The 18,616-nt window shown below is 41.6% G+C and overlaps 3 protein-coding genes across 4 annotated transcripts; 1 reads left to right on the top strand and 2 right to left on the bottom strand.

Moving 5' to 3' along the window:
- Positions 1–351: 351 nt before the first annotated feature.
- On the bottom strand, positions 352–4,366 carry cox7b (cytochrome c oxidase subunit 7B). The gene is made up of 3 exons (XM_080550187.1): positions 4,270–4,366; positions 1,822–1,940; positions 352–1,132 (listed from the first exon to the last, which is right to left on the bottom strand). The coding sequence occupies exons 1-3, from the start codon at positions 4,304–4,306 to the stop codon at positions 1,043–1,045; spliced, it is 246 nt and encodes an 81-aa protein (XP_080406313.1). The 5' UTR covers positions 4,307–4,366; the 3' UTR covers positions 352–1,042.
- Positions 4,367–5,465: 1,099 nt separating this feature from the next.
- pgrmc1 (progesterone receptor membrane component 1) lies at positions 5,466–11,058 on the bottom strand. The gene is made up of 3 exons (XM_080549809.1): positions 10,740–11,058; positions 9,417–9,572; positions 5,466–6,527 (listed from the first exon to the last, which is right to left on the bottom strand). The coding sequence occupies exons 1-3, from the start codon at positions 11,047–11,049 to the stop codon at positions 6,433–6,435; spliced, it is 561 nt and encodes a 186-aa protein (XP_080405935.1). The 5' UTR covers positions 11,050–11,058; the 3' UTR covers positions 5,466–6,432.
- A 630-nt stretch (positions 11,059–11,688) lies between these two features.
- Positions 11,689–17,466, top strand: rab24 (RAB24, member RAS oncogene family). Of its 2 annotated transcripts, none has more exons than XM_080549911.1 (9): positions 11,689–11,886; positions 12,280–12,485; positions 12,641–12,709; positions 12,861–12,939; positions 14,148–14,215; positions 14,607–14,706; positions 14,953–15,003; positions 15,129–15,188; positions 15,394–17,466. In XM_080549911.1, exons 2-9 carry the CDS (start codon positions 12,372–12,374, stop codon positions 15,456–15,458), a joined length of 606 nt encoding a protein of 201 aa, XP_080406037.1. In that variant the 5' UTR covers positions 11,689–11,886; positions 12,280–12,371; the 3' UTR covers positions 15,459–17,466. The 2 variants fall into 2 exon arrangements, with proteins under 2 accessions (XP_080406037.1, XP_080406036.1); XM_080549910.1 differs by having other exon boundaries at positions 12,245–12,485.
- The last annotated feature ends 1,150 nt before the right edge of the window (positions 17,467–18,616 follow it).

The following is an 18,616-nucleotide window of genomic DNA, read 5'->3' as shown; positions in this document are numbered from 1 at the left end:
AGAACGTGACGCATGTAAACGCGTGTGAATTCACGATTTGCTCAAACAAAGACAAGCAATATGTCACTGTGAACATGTTATGTAATGAGTGTATTGTGAGATATATCAATAGGACAACCGTTAGATATTCAAGTTTAGTTTATTTTCTGCTCGGTCTTGTACATGCATGGTTTGGAAGTAGTGTCGTAGATCTACCAGTAGGGGTCACTCCTGTCACTCACTCATGAATGAATGAATGAATGAATGAACTCATGTCTCAAGTACACTCTGAAATGCAATGGTCTTCTCACGACACACACGCTATGCATGCCAGGCTCAAATAGCGGGTCGGGCATTTGCAATTAGTAAATGATCAAGCATCACATGTGCCGGAGAAAGTTGCCTTGTGAAAATTGCAACCTACGGATCATATGTTCACTGAACACGGCCTGAGAAGCACGTACTCCATGGTGGCCAGAAAACACATGCAATAAAAAGCAGGGCAACAGCGCCCTCCTGTGGTTGAAGTCAGTCCAAGAATAGCTCATTGTGTTTCTAGTCAGTCCATTCTCCAAAAAGGATATTCTAAAACCTTAACAATAATCACTATAGATGATGATAAATAATATTAACTAAAACATATTTGATATGGCATTTAACTGAGAAAAAAAACAACTGTTTTCCCTGATTCCTGCATGACCCAAAACAAGGTACATCTATTCCACTACAACTTGTCCAAACAGTTCCCAATTCATCATCATGTTTTTCCTGATTCCAGAATTACCAACACTTGGGAAGTAACTGTCAATGGAAGCAACATCACAATCGTGCAAGGAGGAGTAGTAAGCAAGCAAACAAACATCAAAAGCATAGGAAATTAAAAGGAAATTAGTCAAGTTTTATGTTTTAACTTATTTATTGTTCACATAGGTTATGCCTAACGGCAACGGCAAAAAACGTGTGCATCCGTCTGTACAATCAGAATGTTTATAGGGATCTGTGTTGAGGGCATCATGGTCATGGTTGGGTTGTCCAGGTAAAAAGGAGAAGCAGTCTCAGTCCTTTACTCTTCCTCTTCAGCCTGTCTCCACTCTTTGGGCATCACCTTACCGATAGGTGACAGATTCCATGTAATACCAGTTTGTGTTAATACCTGAAGAAATGGAGAACAATTATGAGCATGATCACTGTACAGTTGATATTTGAAGACACAGTGGTTGCTAGTGTATTTGTTACATTGACATTTTTGGCATTTAGCAGACACCAAAGCGATTTAGGCCTACAACAAATACATTTGACTAAGAAAATCATCTATCCACCAGTCATAGTGAGAAAAAGTAATCTATGCTTGGGCCAGGGACAGTCATAATGCTAGAAGAAGGAAGAATTATATTTTTCTTAATAATTCTATTTGTATTATTGTGTATGATGCCATATAATCACAGATGTAATGTATGATGTTATTATGCATAGCTTATTGAGAGGGGAAGTAACATGCATTAGAGCTATCGGAGGCAAGTTGCTCTAGTAGTACAACATTATCAGGTGTTATACTACAGATGTGTATGAAGGACAAACCTGCACACAAATGTCTTTCAATTATTTATTGCGTTTGCAGCAGAGGTCAAGAACGGACACCATCTTGCGTGTTGAAGAAAGCAAACACGGAAAGGCTGATCTTGACCACTGCTGTATTGAGTATTTCGGGTAAGTGCTGTTTGTTCTTTTTCTCCCACTCCCCCACCGTCACACAAACACACACACAAACACACACACACACACACACACACACACACACACACACACACACACACACACACACACCACGATCTGCACACTTACATAGGACCAGACTCCAACGAAAAAGGCAAAGCCTCCAACCATCAGCCCTGTGCCGTACTTCCGATGGAAGTCCTGCTCTGCGGCGTGTGACCCATGCCTCACTTGGCGGACACCTTGACCTGCATTGAAACAAAACAAAAATGCATGTTAGTGTCCAGGGAGGGGAGACCATTCACAGTATGGGTGGCAGGCAGGCAGCAGCACCTTAGAGCATGGTCATCCCTTCATAACACCTATATTGGTGAGCAGTTTTATGACAAACAGTGCTTTAGGGACAACAGCTTATGTGGTTTATTCTGCATTAGATTAGGCAACACAGCAGCACTTCTTGACTCTTGCTACTCTTGTCCAGTGAGGTGAGGTCTGGTGGAACTGTGACACTGACATTGCTCCTTTATCACAAAACTATCCTAAATAATTGAGAGCCCCACTGAACAGTAGTAGCATATCAACATAGGACTACATGCGCCTATGTTTATGACTCAGGATTCAGAACATCCCATTCCACTGACACATGCCTTCTCTATTTGAACGACCACATCAACCATGAGGTGGACTCGGGCAAGTACTGCGGCATGGTCATGCTGGACCTCCAGAAGGCCTTCGACACAGTAGATCACCACATATTGTTAGATAAACTGAAAGCAATTGGGTTCGATAGAACATCGGTGAGCTGGATGCAATCCTACTTAGAGGGGAGGGAACAGGTGGTTAGTGTGAACGGAACACTGTCCCCCCCCCTCCCAGTGACCTGCGGCGTTCCACAAGGAAGCATATTGGGACCTTTACTGTTCCTAATATATGTGAATGACATGTCGACAGCATGTAATTGCAATTTGTTCCTGTTCGCGGATGACTCGGCTCTGCTGGTCTCTGACAGGGACATATTGCAGGTGGAAAAAGCGCTAAGCACTGAACTGATTAGAATCTGCATCTGGCTAGCTGACAATAAACTATCAATACACCTAGGTAAAACTGAAACCATCCTATACGGATCCCCATCTAAACTCAGAAAGGCTGAAAATTTTAAAATAAAAGTGGGTAACATTAATATCACAAGAAAAGAGGATATTACATACCTGGGCTCCATCTTAGAGGCAAATCTTTCCGGAGATAAAATGGCAGCAAAAGTAATCAAAAAAGTGAACCATAAAACTAGATTCTTGTACAGGATATCCTCACTTGTCAGTAAAAACACACTGAGGACCCTATCAGGAGCTCTCATTCAATGTCACTTCGACTATGCCGTAACATCATGGTACTATAGAACCACAAAGGCCCATAAAACAAGACTCCAGACAGCCCAAAATAAACTGGTTAGGCTTCTGCTAGGCCTCAACCCTAGGACACATCTAACCGCTGCTCATTTTTTGAGCCTTGATTGGCTACGAGTAGTTGACAGAGTGCAGCAGCTTGCACTGGGCCTAGTCTTCAAGATACGCTACACCACAAAGACACCCAAGTACCTGTCAACATACTTCCAAAAAGTGAACAACGTCCACACTTACAACACCAGAGGAAGCTCCACGAACCACGTTCAACCGCGTTGCACCACAAACAAGGGATTAAACTCGTTTGCAAACTATGCAGTAAAGATGTGGAACGCCCTTCCTATAATCTTAAAGGAGTGCAAAACACTGCCCACCTTCAAAACCACTCTCAAAAAACATTTACAGGAGGCTGCAATCCGTAACTGGACCCTCTAAAACAAAAATCAGATTAAAAGACCTGAACTACCCACTGTACATACTTTGTGTTTTGTCCCCCGCCCCCACCTGTGGTGTATGTCCCCACCTGTCCTACCCGCTGTACATACCTTATGTTTTGTTGTATTGTTCTTCCCATGATGGATGTACGTTTATCTTGTAGATAGTAATAGTTATTTGTCTGTATTATCATGTAGATAGTACTAGTTCTTTTCTTATGTCTGTCTTACATGTAACGATGAATTGAAAATCAAGGACCCCAATTGAAATAAGCCAGTGGCTTTCTTGGGTTTTTATCCTATTAGTTTGACCTTGTATGTAATATGTACTTTCATGTACCTACTTCTGCAAACATTCTAATAAAGTTTTCAATCAATCAATCAAACTTTGTAACCAGGTGCTCTTGACCTATGATGGGGTGAAGTAAGTAAGGACAGCTAAGCAGGTTGACATTGTCAGTGGTTCTACCAAACCTGACTTGATCAGTGCCATTAGCATTAGGATTTAACTACTCTGACCAGAAGGAGAGAAACAGAATCACATGAACACATTGCAAGCCAAGACACCTTCACACAGGGCTGAGTGACCACTGTGTGTAAGGCAAGTCTAGTAGCAATAAGCGACATTCACTGTAGCCAGAGTGGTGACCTGAGTGCGGTCACTTAATACAGGGCTCTCAAGTCTCACGCATTGGGCATCTTAAAAAAAACAATATTCTTCATAAAATAATATTCTCTCTTACCGGTGAGGTTCAGCGCTGCTTTAGCAAAGCGAAACATGTCGGCCTGTCTTGCGGGATACCCTTGAAGAATAAGCGAACAAAATGGCAGAACGTAGACCGTCACCCACCGGAAAGTGCTATTGCCCATGCGCAGACCTCGTGTGAATCCTATGCAAAATAAAGTGTCCCTGGTTATTAAATATGTTTTTAAAAGAACTAAAAATAAGCGAAATTTCGAATTTGCGTGATATATAAAATATGACTATGTGTTAATATATAATACTACTACATGTAAAAATGTAACGAAATATCTTTATTATTATAAATACACCAGGTTTCGATCGTTCAGTAGTGTTGTCAGGATGGCCGAGTGGTCTAAGGCGCCAGACTCAAGGATCACTCCTTCCGTGTGAGCGGGTATTCTGGTCTCCGAATGGAGGCGTGGGTTCAAATCCCACTTCTGACATACGTTTTTGTCAAAGTTGATGTATTAAAACAGTGTATTTTGCAAGATCTAAATGTCAGTACTTGAAAAAGGTTACAAAATGAAATGAACCATGAAAATGAAAATGAAAAAAACAAGACATGTTCATAAATGTTTATCTTCAGGGGGAAAAGTGCAATAGAAATGTGCAATAACTAAGTGCCTATTTATACATTTATATATTTTTACAGTATTATAACGCCACTGACCTCATGTCTTTTAGCTTGCTTTTATAGTTGTTTTTATTTTCTTAAGATTGTGTCTTTATTTGCACTTGACACCACGGACCTCATTGTCTCTATAGCATTTTCGCTTTTTAATTTGTCTAGTGTGTAATATTTGTGATATGTTATATGTGTACCGTATATGTTTGTGAATATGTGAATATGTTTTTCTTGATTTTGCACCTTCAGAAGAACCACTACAATTTAATTGTATAGGCAACTGTACAAGGACAATAAAGTCTATTCTATTCTATTCTAAAATGCGTGAAGTTAAAACACACATCCAAGTGACAAGACTCATCAAAATAAGACTGACTTTTCTTTATAAATCTCACGAAATCGATAAAAAATAAACCTGTATTTTCCTTTAGTGGCCTTGATGGAATATCCTACTGTTCTCCTTCAGAAAAACACATTACTCAACTCCATCTCCTTCACAGTTAGGTATATTCATGCCCATTATGATCAAAACACCGAAATCAGGATGAAAAAATAAACCGACAAAAACACATGTTGATTATCCTTTATTTATCATAACAAAATATTGGTCTCATGATCACACACGCACAAACACACACACAAACAATACAATTACATTCCTAGCAAATGTAACGCACTGTATCTTGTAGTGTTCTCTTCCTGTACCTCTCAGTACACGGCTCTGGCCCATATTGGTGGATTTGCCATCCCAATGCACGACGTGTTCATGTAAAACTCTGACTTCATAGACAGGATTTTTTAAAACTGCACCAGTTCCATAGACAAGATTTTATAAACATTTGTGCTACAGTATGTATGAACATCAAAAAAGACAACGTCACCCGCTGAAAATCATATGCTGACACGGCTGTTGAGAATGAAAATATCAGACCTGTTGTTTAATAATAAACATATTTTGCTCATTGTGAATGCTGGAGCGAGTATATCAAGTGAGACTCTCTAAGCATACATAAACACAGACTGCAGTGCAGCATGATGATGATTATCAGTCGTGTTTAGCCCATAGATAAGTCTGAATAGCTAAATTAGACATTCCGATGGATACTCTGACCTGAGCAAAAACAAAGATGTGTGATGGAATGTTAGGACAGTGTATTTGAATCCTGTTGTTCTCAAAGATTACAAAGAATATGTAAAATAAAAAGCTGCAATGATGATACATCAACCATCCTCAACGGCATTACAAATGATGCTAAACTGCATAATTTTTTACAAAGACACTACAGTATATTCAATGGTTATTGCAACCGTAACCTAAAATCTGCTGAGTTTTGGTTAAGTATGTATGGTGTATGGTCTGTGGCATATGAAATTAGCATAGGAGAGGTAAAGGATGGTCCATTAATAGGATACAGTAATACAAAACCATACAGAAGAAAGCGGTTTTTCGCTCAATAGCTGCAACGATAGGCGATGAGCATCACATTATCCGATAAGAATTAAGGCCTCTGGATTTCCCTTGTGCACTTGTGTGTTCTAGTCCTTCTTCTTGTCCTTAACCTCCTCGTCGTCTGTGTATTCCGTCGGTTCCTCTCCGGGCTTCAGAAGTTTGCCGATATAGTCATACTTTTCTGAGGAGAAAGGAAACAAAACAGACATTGTGACATTGACTCCCCTGTGAGGCCTTGGCCCAACCACAACATCAGAGACAGACCGAAGGACACGGCTCAAGGCCTTGAGGAGAGGGGGGCTTTGACTAACAGCATTACTTGTGTGTGTGTGTGTGTGTGTGTGTGTGTGTGTGTGTGTGTGTGTGTGTGTGTGTGTTAGTGTGTGTGTAATACCGTGTCCCACTTCTGTACCCTTATATCATCAAATCCAATGTATTTACAGTATAGCACTTTTTAAAAAGACAGTTGTCTCAAAGGGCTTTACAACAAGAAACAAGAACAATACTGAACAATGAAGACCATATAAACAATATGAACTAACACCAAAACCATAGACCCCCCAAACCAGAACGAAAACTTCCCAGAGGGGAGAAAACCTTGTGGCTCAGTTGTTAGAGCATGACGCTAACAGAGATGCTAGCAGAGAGAGAACAGAGAACGGCTTTGTTTCACGTCGGGGCCATATATGCTGAAAAATGTATGCACTCACTTACGCAATGTAAGTCGCTTTGGATAAAAGCGTCAGCTAAATGGCATATATTATTATTATTATTGTTATTGTTATTATATAAAAACATAGGGCACAGTGGCACAAGGAAAAACCATGTGAGTATACACACTCACATGGATGTCAATGTTAATGGACTGGTGTAAGAGCTCATGCTTAGACCAATCCTATGCTTTATCCATGTAAGTGAAGAAGTACACAAGTGTATACTCCTAGGGAGTTGGTTTTTTGTTTGTTTTTTGTTTGCATACTTCCTGAAGTATGCAGAAATGGGATGCAGCATGTGTTATGAACAAGCAGCTATATGAAAATCACAAGTGTGGCAAACAGATGAATTTGATGAAAATCAAGACATCATGCACTTGGGCAAAGGCAGGGATGTATTTGAAACACCAACAGAGTTGTCAGAGTTGTCATGAGCATAAACTGATTGCACCAAAGTAGCGTGCTTTGCTTTACTATGAAGCATAAGGTGCAGTCAATGTGTGTGCAAATAGTATAAATAGTGATATGAAAAATTATAGTAATAGGTACAGTATAGGTACAGAATGGCAAGTACAGTAGTTAGAGGTAGGAGAGGATAGTAGTAAGCTATGTACAGTTAAAGTAGCTATGTACAGTTAGAGTAGCTATGTACAGTTAAAGTAGCTATGTACAGTTAAAGTAGCTATGTACAGTTAAAGTAGCTATGTACAGTTAAAGTAGCTATGTACAGTTAGAGTAGCTATGTACAGTTAAAGTAGCTATGTACAGTTAAAGTAGCTATGTACAGTTAAAGTAGCTATGTACAGTTAAAGTAGCTATGTACTAGGGATGGACGGTTTTTCGGTTAAACCGAAAACCGGGGTTTATAAAAATAGAAACGGTTTTTTATCAAAACCGTCTGAAACCGTTTTTTTTTTTTTTTTTTTTTAGAAGAATAAAATAGAATAAGAATAAAACTGGAACATGTCACATGTTTGTCGTGTGTGAAAATAACAATGATACAGTCTGAATCTGCCGCGCAATGAGTGAGAGGTTTGGTCAGTTGTGAAGAATAACTGAGGATTAATATCTAATTGGGATTATATTTAAGGGTAACGAATCACTCTATGGGAAAGATAGTTGCCTTCAGTTATTGGTAGATAGGAAAGTTTTTTTACAATTACTCGCTTACATTTAATAAGATCATTTTCGCTGCTCTCTGTAAAGCGCATTGGGTCACTTTTGTGAGAAATGCGCTATAGAAATAAAATGTGATTTGATTTGATATCAATCAATCAATCAAACTTTATTTATGTTCTATAGCACAAATCATGCATTGAATGTAACTCCAAGTGCAGTATTTACTAAACCACAATATAATAAAACAAGAGCTATACGGATCAAGAGTGTTTGTGCACAGCGCCACTGTGTGTGAAGGCGCTACTGAAAGTGATGACAGAACGCATGTCTCAGAAGATACGTGGTCACTTAGTGACGCAAAGGTAGTTCTGTATTTATCTCTATCTGTATTAGTACATTTATTTTGAAAGCTCTATTTTGACAGCTCTACCATGGGCACTTTTATTTTGATGGGGCATTCTTTGTTGATTGACTTACGACAGTTCAGGACGAGTCAGTCTCGCGGCATGTGGTTTTTATGAAAAGCTTTAAGTATGTTCACTGCATAATTCTAAGTCTAATATTTCAGTGATTATTGAGCAGTATTCAAATATTTAAATACATTGAGCAGCAGCTGAAACTTTGTCTAAGAACCAAGATATTGAGAAAGCAGTTCATTCAATGAAGACGCTGTTCCAAGAGATTATCTTCCGTGCAGGCGTGCACCCTGGATCAGCGGAGCTGGTGTGTTAAGTGTTCATGTGTTTTCATGTATGGTGTAGCTTACAAAAGTCTGCCTTTCCACTTATATTTGTGAAACTAAGTAGCCTAAATGTGTTGCGACTGTGCTTACGGTGTTTTAATGGTGTTCGACATGAGTGTATTGTAGCAGTAGGGCTCAATTATTTGAAATTGGCGCTCCTTTTTTTTTTTTTTTTTTACATTTTTTTTTTTTTTTACTGTATTTTTCGGTTAACCGGAAAACCGCGGTTTTACTCTCTGACGGTTTTTCGGTTTCAATAATTGGAAACCGTCCATCCCTACTATGTACAGTTAGAGTAGCTATGTACAGTTAAAGTAGCTATTTACAGTCATGGTAGCTATGTACAGTATGGTATGTACAGATGTATAAATAGTGGCTATATCAAAAGAGACGTGTCACGTGTTGGACCCAGGTCTGCCGTGCCAGTATGGGATGTGTGTGTGTGTGTGTGTGTGTGTGTGTGTGTGTGTGTGTGTGTGTGAGTGTGTCAACTCACGGGTGAACTGGGTCTCCCACTCAGTGAGGCTTTCCTGCTGCATGGAGTTGAGGTCAGACAAGTCGTCGTGGGCATCTTTGAGGGCCTCCTTCTCCAGACAAAACGTGGCCAGTCCCCTGGAAGCATCTTTGCCTGCAAACACTCCGTAAGGCCCCTCTGAAAGACACCAGACAGACAGACAGACAGACAGACACCAGACAGACAGACAGACAGACACAGTGTTGGGAGTTTTCCATTTCCAAATACAAGTGATGTTCTAACAGGAATTTTCAATTTCAATTGAAATGTAAATGTTAGGAGTATATTGTTTCTGTAGGCATACAGTTGCCTATCTGATGGTATGGGCTAGGCAACTCCTTCTTATTCACATCCAAATGTCTCTTGGGTTGTGCTCATAATAGTCTTAACCTTATCATAATGGGTTCTTAATCGAACACTGTCAAATAACATGTCAGACTTACACAGCCTCAAGCTACCTTTGGATTCATCGGAAGGAGACCTAGAACGGGGTCTAAAATAGCCTGTATTTGTGTAAACACTAACAATCTGTTTGGCACAAACTGACCTTTACACCTCTCTGTATAATAGGGCAGTTACTTAGCCTATGTCAATAATTTAGATAGAATTGGCATTAAGGGTATTACTTAACTCTACATACTGTGTATAAGCAAGCAAGTCATATCAAGGAGATCGCATGCGATCCAAGCAAAACACATGACAATGTCTGACATGATTGCTATTCAACAGGGAAGGTTGTGCGTGACACAGCATGGGGCCAGTCTATGGGTGAGAGGTGACTCCCAGCCAGGCTCACGCCACAGAGCATTTGTGTGTGTGTGTGTGTGTGTGTGTGTGTGTGTGTGTGTGTGTTTGCAATGTAACGCTCGCGTGTTGTGAAATTCAATCGCGGTCCACTGATTCGTCGCGAATAGGAAGGGGGGTGTGGCGACTCACTTAGTAGTTTACAATACCTATTTATTAAATAGATAGATGCAGAATTATTCTGAATATAGAGAAATTAGCAGTGATATTGAAGTATTCAAATTCAGATAACAAAACAACATGACAACCAGCTTCGTGCGGCAGGCAGGCTGACATAAATGAATCCGTTTTGTCAGCAGACACATAAGTAATAACCCCAAACTACTTGTTTAGCTTTACACTGCAAAAAGTAGATCTTTAAGTAAGATACAATATCTTAAATCAAGGCAATATTTGCTTGTTTTTTGTCTGACTGCACGAGGACTGCACTTATTTTAGGTAATATTTCCCCCATTTTACGGCTTTTTCCTTGTTTTTGAGAGCTGTCTTTTTGCAGTGTACCTGGTCCGTAGAATTTCTTCCCCCTGGTGACATCGAACACTTTCCCATTGACAGCCATGAGGATCCTGGGGCTCTGCAGCCCATCGTAAGGCTGGAGGTCCCCCAGAGTGAAGTCTCTCTTCTTCAGTTTAGGCAGAGGTTCCTCCACCTCGCCCAGATCCGGAGGCTTGTCCCCGCGGAAGATCTTGTACAGGAGGAATATGCACAGGCCCAGGAGACTCAGGTTCAACGGGGAGGTGAAGATTTCTTGCAAAATCCCGGAAGAACTTTGCTGCTCCGCTGTTAGATCCTCTGATCCTGTATCAGCCATGTTTGTTTCTGTGCGCTGGGCTCGGGCGGGTCTGTGTGGGAGGGAGGCTTATCGAGGTTGGCATCAGTCAGCCAATCACGAAGGCGAACCGCACAATGTTTTGCTGTTTTGGACCAATGGGAGCTTCCTGTTTTGGGTGAGACATAATATTGGGCAAACAATGTCAAACTTCTGTTAATAAAATCGGCATTATTTTTTATAGAATCAATACTGAGCAAAGAGGCACAATTTCACACTCAATTGTTAAATACGTAAAAAATATCATATCAAATTAAATATCCCTCTTTTGATCGTTCCCATAATATTGGAGAAACAATGTCAAACTTCTGTCAATTTATTTATTTATTAACATTATTATAGAATCAATACTGAGGGGAGAGGCACAATTTCACACTCAATTGTTAAATACGTTCATTTTTTTAGCATATCAAAAAATATCCCTCTTTTGATCGTTCCCTGTGTCGCATCTTAGTACTTCCTCCTGGAAACTCCTTCGCGACACTTTTAGTTCCCCATAACAAAAGCCTCTTGGAATTGTGTGTTTAGCTGTGACAGCTAGACAGCTGAGCTAGTTTCGTTTAAGAAATGATGACTACGGTGTACGACTCAGCGTTGACGGTTATTTTAGGGATGTGTTTGTAGTTTGTCATTGTAGTTTGAAGCCAGAGAAGTGACGTTACGCAAGGTGGGGACATCAGCTGTCTCATGCTGGGTGGCTCTCAGTAGCAGCAGCTAGTTAGCTAGCTAGCCACAACTAATCGCAACATAACGGTCGTAAACAATCAGCGTTTGACAATTCTGACTCTCATACTCGGATACGTTCTCTGATTGTCCTTGGTAAGTAGAACTTAGGACAGCAAAGCTGTCATCGTAAGCTTGGCTAGGTAGCTAGTTACACCCATGTCACATTTCTCACATTTGAGCGTCGCACCTAAACAGAGATTATATTGTTGACAGCAAAGCTCAGCTGTGATCTCTTGACTTTAACAAGATGGGAGGATAGTCAGAAGAACAGTTGCATTTTACTATTTTACTATTCAAATGACTGATTTACAAATGACCCAAATTGAAAACTGTCATAGTGTCAACGGATACAATAATAGTGTTGAGTGTTCTTCAACTTCTTTGTTGATACTTCATGCTGCTGTGTCAAAGGCTCATCCTCGTCGTCTTGTTTCTCTCATCTCTGCCTCAGCATCCAACCGACCCTCTCCTCCTCTCCACCACCAGGCTGACCCTCTCCTCCTCTCCATCACCCGGCTCTCCCCTGGACCCTCTCCTCCTCTCCATCCCCCGGCTCTCCCCTGGGCCTGTGTGCGGTTATGACAATGCGTGTCGATGCCAAAGTGGTAATGTTGGGGAAGGAGAGTGTGGGGAAGACCAGCCTTGTGGAGAGATATGTCCACAACCGATTTCTTGTCGGCCCGTACCAAAACGTGAGTGTCATATGGTTGCCTGAAGGGTTTTCCTCCTAACTCCTTGTGTTGTGTGGGGGCTTGCAATGTATGAAGGATCTATTCATTGTCTAACAGAGTCAGTGTGAAATCTGATTTTTTCACTTGTCGACGGACACTAAATCTTTCATTTACAGACTATCGGAGCTGCGTTCGTTGCCAAGCCAATCCAGGTGGGGGAGAAGGTGATTACCCTGGGAATATGGGTGAGTGGGGTTCACTGATATCAACTTAACCCTATCAATTCAAAATAAGATGTAAACAGCCTACTTATGACACTGTTTTTGATTGAATTGAAGTGTGGAGTTCAGTCTGCATTTCTCTCCTGTTCTCAGTCTACCTTTATGTTTCACTCAGGACACAGCTGGATCAGAACGCTATGAAGCCATGAGCCGAATCTACTACAGGGGGGCCAGGGCGGCGATCGTGTGCTATGGTAAACACTCAGTTGATATCGCTTGGTTTAGTTCCCATTTCCTGCTCAGACTATCAGACTAGTGTTGTTGCCAAATGGTTGAAACCACAAGGTTGCCTCATATCCTTATGCCCCATTAATTAAAATCTGTAGCTTTTGTGTGTTTGTGTGTCTGCTGTGTGTGTGCTGTGTGTGTGTGTGTGTGTGTGTGTGTGTGTGTGTGTGCGCGTGTGTGTGTGTGTGTGCGCGCATGCGCTTTCGGTTCCTTTACTAAGGCCTTCCTAGTTGGGGAATTTGACAGTTGCATTCCTGAGGCAGTTTGGCAGTTTGGAAAATAGCTGCTTGGGCTTTTCCCCACAGTCGATGACTCAGTCTCTCCTGTGGCTGTTTTAGCCGGTCCTGTTTTAACTGTGCATCAGGGGATTTATGTCAGAACCAGCCGAGGTATTTAGCCTTTTTTTCAGTCATAAATTGCTCTTACTGACCATTTTCTTTAATCACTTAAAGAGATACAGTTCTGGTTTTTGAACGATTTAGACCTCATTTTCCACTCACTAGACACTTTTTTCGTCATATGTGCGTTCTTGAGCAATCTTTGGCTGGGTTGAGGGCTTAATTTAGCCATGCTAGTGGAAGTGGTGTGGAACCATGTTTAAAGTATGGCCACTTTAAACATCTCCACAAGAAATTCTCCATTGTGTCTAGTCTCCGTGGGCTTGAACTGAGAATACTTTCTGTTTTGAAAAATAGCCCTTGGTTTCAAATCCGTCCAGTGAAAGATTCTACCCTACATAAGGCAGTGGGCAAAGCTCCAAACCGAGGGCTATTTTTCAGGAAATTCAAATAAATATAATGACAGTGTTTTAATATCTACATTTTTTTGTATAGCCCACAAAGACATGAGATGGCTGCAGAATGTGTTGTGGAGATGTTTTTCAGTAGTCGGTGGTTGCTAATTCCCTGCCACTTCCATGTACCACATGCAAATTGAATAAGTTAATTTGGCAAAATTCTCATGCTTTTATGTCAGGAACTATCTTTGGTTGACAAGGATACACTAATCAGCCAGTAATCAGCACATTCACAATTGTAAAGAAAAAAAAAGTGATACGTTTTGGTCTTGAGTCAATGTTTATTTGGTAACCCCCTCTTGAGTGTAACCCTCCCCTCTGTCCCTCCTGTAGATCTGACAGACAGCAGTGTAACCCTCCCCTCTGTCCCTCCTGTAGATCTGACAGACAGCAGCAGTTTACAGCGGGCTCGGTTCTGGGTGAAGGAGCTGCAGAACTGTGAAGAGGTGAGAGACCAGAGACCCTTCTTCTGTCCTACCAACAACTAAATGATGATGAATGAGAGCGCAGCGCTCCTCCTACGATGTGGGAGTGCGACAGGGGAGGCTGGTGGAGGTAGAAATCGGAGGACAGGCTCGCTGTAATGTACGGAATAGAATGAGGAATGGCGTTACAATGAGCCCCTTCTCCCATCTCTGTCTCCAGCAGCCTCCACCGGAGTGAGCCTTGTGTACGAAGAGACATATGGGACAAAAATCGTGAGGTTGTAGGTTCAACCTCACAAGTTTTGTCCCATATATATCTTCATACTTGTGCTCCAAAGCACGTCATCCCCGTAGAAAAAACAATGAAAAGCAACCGCTAACACTCTCTTTGTCTCTTTGATGTCACCTGTAGCACTGCAAGATCTACCTGTGTGGCACCAAGAATGACATCATCGAGAGTAACAGGAGCCTGCGGCAGGTAGACTACCACGATGTTCAGGACCTGGCTGACGGTAATCTCATTTTTTTTAGCTGAGGGGTGGTTCCCCCGGACACAGATTAAGTCTAGTCCTGGAATTAATCCCACTTTCAATGGCGATTCTACAGGACTAGGACCAGGCTTAATATGTGTCCAGAAACCAGCCCCAGAGTGGATAAGTTAACCAGTTGTTTGTATTGCCTGGATCTTTTAAAAAAAAAATATTTTCTGTTTGTAAGAATAGCTTCTTCTTTTGTTCTCCTTTGGTTCTCATTTGCAGAGATTGGGGCTCAACATTTTGAAACCTCTAGTAAAACAGGAAGCAATGTGGGTAAGTGACAGTGGCGCCACAACTGATCCCTCCCTCCATTTCAGAGTTTAGTGAACCATTATTCATGGCCATCGCATAAGACTGTGTTTCCCAGAATGCCACTATAGATTGACTGTGCATTCCAGATACGCTGTTTCAGAAGGTAGCAGAGGACTACAACAGCATAGCCTTCCAGTTCCAGACAGGTGAGGATCTGGCGCTCCTACTAAATTACCTTTACACGTCATAGACCTGTCAATGGACATTTTTGTTTGTGATGTTAGCGTTGTCATAAAGTTAGCATTGTCAGTCAACGTTGTCACGGAGTTAGCGTTGTCATGAAGCTTTGCTTTCAATCAGTAGAAGACACCATCCTAAGTGGTTCTTTTATGATGATTCTCTCTCTCACAGAGGAGCCAGGTGTTGACTTGGGACAGAAGAAGGACTCCTATTTCTATTCCTGCTGTCACAACTGAACCTGTACTGGACAGACGACTGCATCCCTGGAAATGTTGGACGCTACGCATCCCACCTCAGTGGGCCTGTCAGTTTAAAAACCAGAGAGAGGAGGAGGAGCCCAAGCAGTGCTGTTTTTTGGGGGGTTTGGTTGCTTTTTTCAGTTGTCCCATTCAGTGTTTGTGATCACTGCAGTTAAAGGATTATACCATGGAGTTCACACGATGGAGACCCCCGCCTCAGGAGGAGACCTGGCAAAGGAGAGACTTTGGAATAGTTTGGAATGGCGGGAAGGGAAGAGAAGATATCATCTCAAGCCCACTTAAAAAAAAAAAAAAAAAAACGCTTTTCTTCATTGTCTATTATCATCCCACATTAGGTAAACAAAGAATGCCAATGATGCGTATGGCCTTTATCACACAGTGAAACGCCTTGACTGACTGTGTCTAATTTTGGTTACTTTACTTTTTATTTTTTTGCATTCTATGGGTGTCGGGGCCTTGAACACTATTTCCATTGTCTACCCATTATGGTGAAAGCTCTACTGACGACCTTCCCATACTATGTAACTGCACATTTTATTGTCGTGTAAAGTCTTATCTTTTTTTTTTTTTGGCAAGCTGTGACTTCTGTTGAAAGGAAAGGAACTATAGTACAAAGATTCTGTTCGCGGGTGAATGTTGCAATAAGGCAATTAAAAAAGCAGCAGTTATGTCATCATGGTTAAGTACAAGATGATGCTTTTGCAATACTCAAAAGATAACCCTATATACACTGCCACAGCAATGTGTAGCTAATGTACTATCTAACATTGAGCAAGTTATTAATTTCTTACCTTTTCAGTTGTATTGTGGCCTCATACACAGCCCCGTTCGAACTTTAAAAACCCTTCGTACAGTACAATGGGAAGTTGCAACGTTCTGTGAATGTATCGTTCATGTTTACACCTCTCAAACAGTCTCATCCTAGGACTGGTTTTACTTGATTTTACCTGTGTGTGTGTGTGTGTGTGTGTGCGTGTGCGTGTGTGCGTGTGCGTGTGCGTGTGTGTGTGTGTGTATGTAGGCGTGTGTGCGTGTGCGTGTAAGTTAGCTTAGTTAATTTTGAATTTGAGGTGAAAGACATGAGGGAAATCTCTGTTACATTGGACTGTGTATTGAACCACAGCGGTGCTCACAGGCTGGGGTCGGCCCATAGGGGATCACATGACCATCATTAGCTGTCAATGAATCTATCCATGTGTATGTATACTCCTGCATTGAACTTGTGTACACACTTGTGTACACACACGCAGACCAGGGGGGTATTCCATCAACAACGCTAAAGGAAAATCCAGGCTTATTCTGATAGGTCTCACGAGACGTATAAAAAAAAAATCCAGGCATATTTTGATAAATCTCGCAAGAGTTATCAAAAATATGCCTGGCTTTCCCTTTAGCGACATTGATGGAATACCCCCCCCCTTAGTGAAAATCCAGGAGGGTATTCCATCGATGTTGTTAAGGAAAATCCAGACTTCTTATTTTGTGGATGGAATACCCCCCCAGGGGAGGGATGACGGAGGTCACAATCGGAGGACGGGCTCATTTTAACGCATGGTACGGAATCAGGAATGGTATCAAACACGTGTGTCTGACACCCTTCCTTGTTGCATCCTTTACGATGAGCACGTCCTCTGATGTCTACCTCCACCACCTGGCCTCCCCTGACACAGACAGACAGACAGACAGACAGACAGACAGGCGAGCATAAGCGTGGTGTGTGATACTTGCTCTCTGGTGCCTGAGAGAAGCTGGAATAGTTGCCATGGTTCATTTACAGTATGTGAATGGTTTACAGAAACGTTGCGCACAAAAGAAAAGAGATTTGTTTGCAGTTCCGTGTCTGTCTTGAGGCCTTGCAGATATAACATGTATATTTCCAACACTACGCGAGTCCACGGAGTCGTCTTCTCCTACAACGGACTCAAGGGACTTGGTGGTTTCTAGCATGTTCTACATGAATTAAAAGTTTAGATTTCTGGCAAGATTTCTGTGTGTGTGTTGTTGTGTTTCTGTGTGGTGACTGACAGATTGTCATACTGTCCATACTGTACATGTGAGCTGTGGTGAAGCTATTGATGCTGTTAAATTCACCATAAGACGATGATGCATAACCCTGTGGACTTCCCAAGAGGATATTCCAGATTTAGATCTTTGGAATTTAGCAGAAACTTTTATCCAAACGCGACTTAGCCTACAACTAAAATACATTCCGTGACATTAGAATTATAAGGTTCTATCTCCATTTTTGTCAAAATTTAGTTTTTTTTTTTTACATAATCTGATCCATTAGGTGTTTATTAATGCCTGTGTGGTGTTATTTTTAAAATGTTGACATTTTTGAGTTAGTAATTCATAAAACACAAAGGTTCCATCTCACAAAACATAATGGAATGTAAAAACTTTGACGCTCAATATCTCTGAACTACCCTAGACGGAGATAGAACCTTATCATTCTAAGCTCACGATTCTGAATCATCTACCCATCTACGTCATCGCAAGAAAAGTAATCTCTGCTCGGGCCAGGGGCCATTGGTAGTCATAATGCTGGAAGAGGGACGATTTTTAAAATATACCGTAGAGAAATTGAACAGGGGGATGGGGAGGTTTCAGGAGGGACAGTTATATTAAGGTGGAGCCTGAAGAGATGGAGGTCTTCAGTCTACGGCGGAAAATAGGGAGTGACTGCAGTCCTGACAGCAGTGGGGAGCTCAGATCTCACATTGAAATTCCTCATGAAATGGATCCGTTCTGTGAGCCGGTTGTGGTTGGGTTGTGTGGGCCTATGGCCTGTGACAAGCTGCCTCAACACTGTCACCACAGAGCTCATAACGTGGCTTCCTCACAGGTCAATCCTTCCGCCAACTCAACCCGAGGGCCAAGAAGTGGACACACACACACACACACACACACACAGACAGACTCAGTGAGACGTAACTTACAGCGTTCTCTTTATTATGTACAAAGGACTACACACACATTTCAACGTCCTCACAAGGCAGCAGGATTACTCTTTGACTCTGTTTCCAACATCATGTTTCCTTAGGTGGATAATATTATACTTGGCTAAATAAGGCAAGAGAGGGGGAAGGGAGATCGAAGCGTGACAACAACAGTCTTACAGACACAGCAGTAGA

Source organism: Nansenia antarctica (genome assembly GCF_963989245.1).
Source record: "Nansenia antarctica genome assembly, chromosome: 20".
Taxonomy (NCBI): Eukaryota; Metazoa; Chordata; class Actinopteri; order Argentiniformes; family Microstomatidae; genus Nansenia; species Nansenia antarctica.
This window is presented reverse-complemented; position numbering and strand designations above follow the sequence as displayed.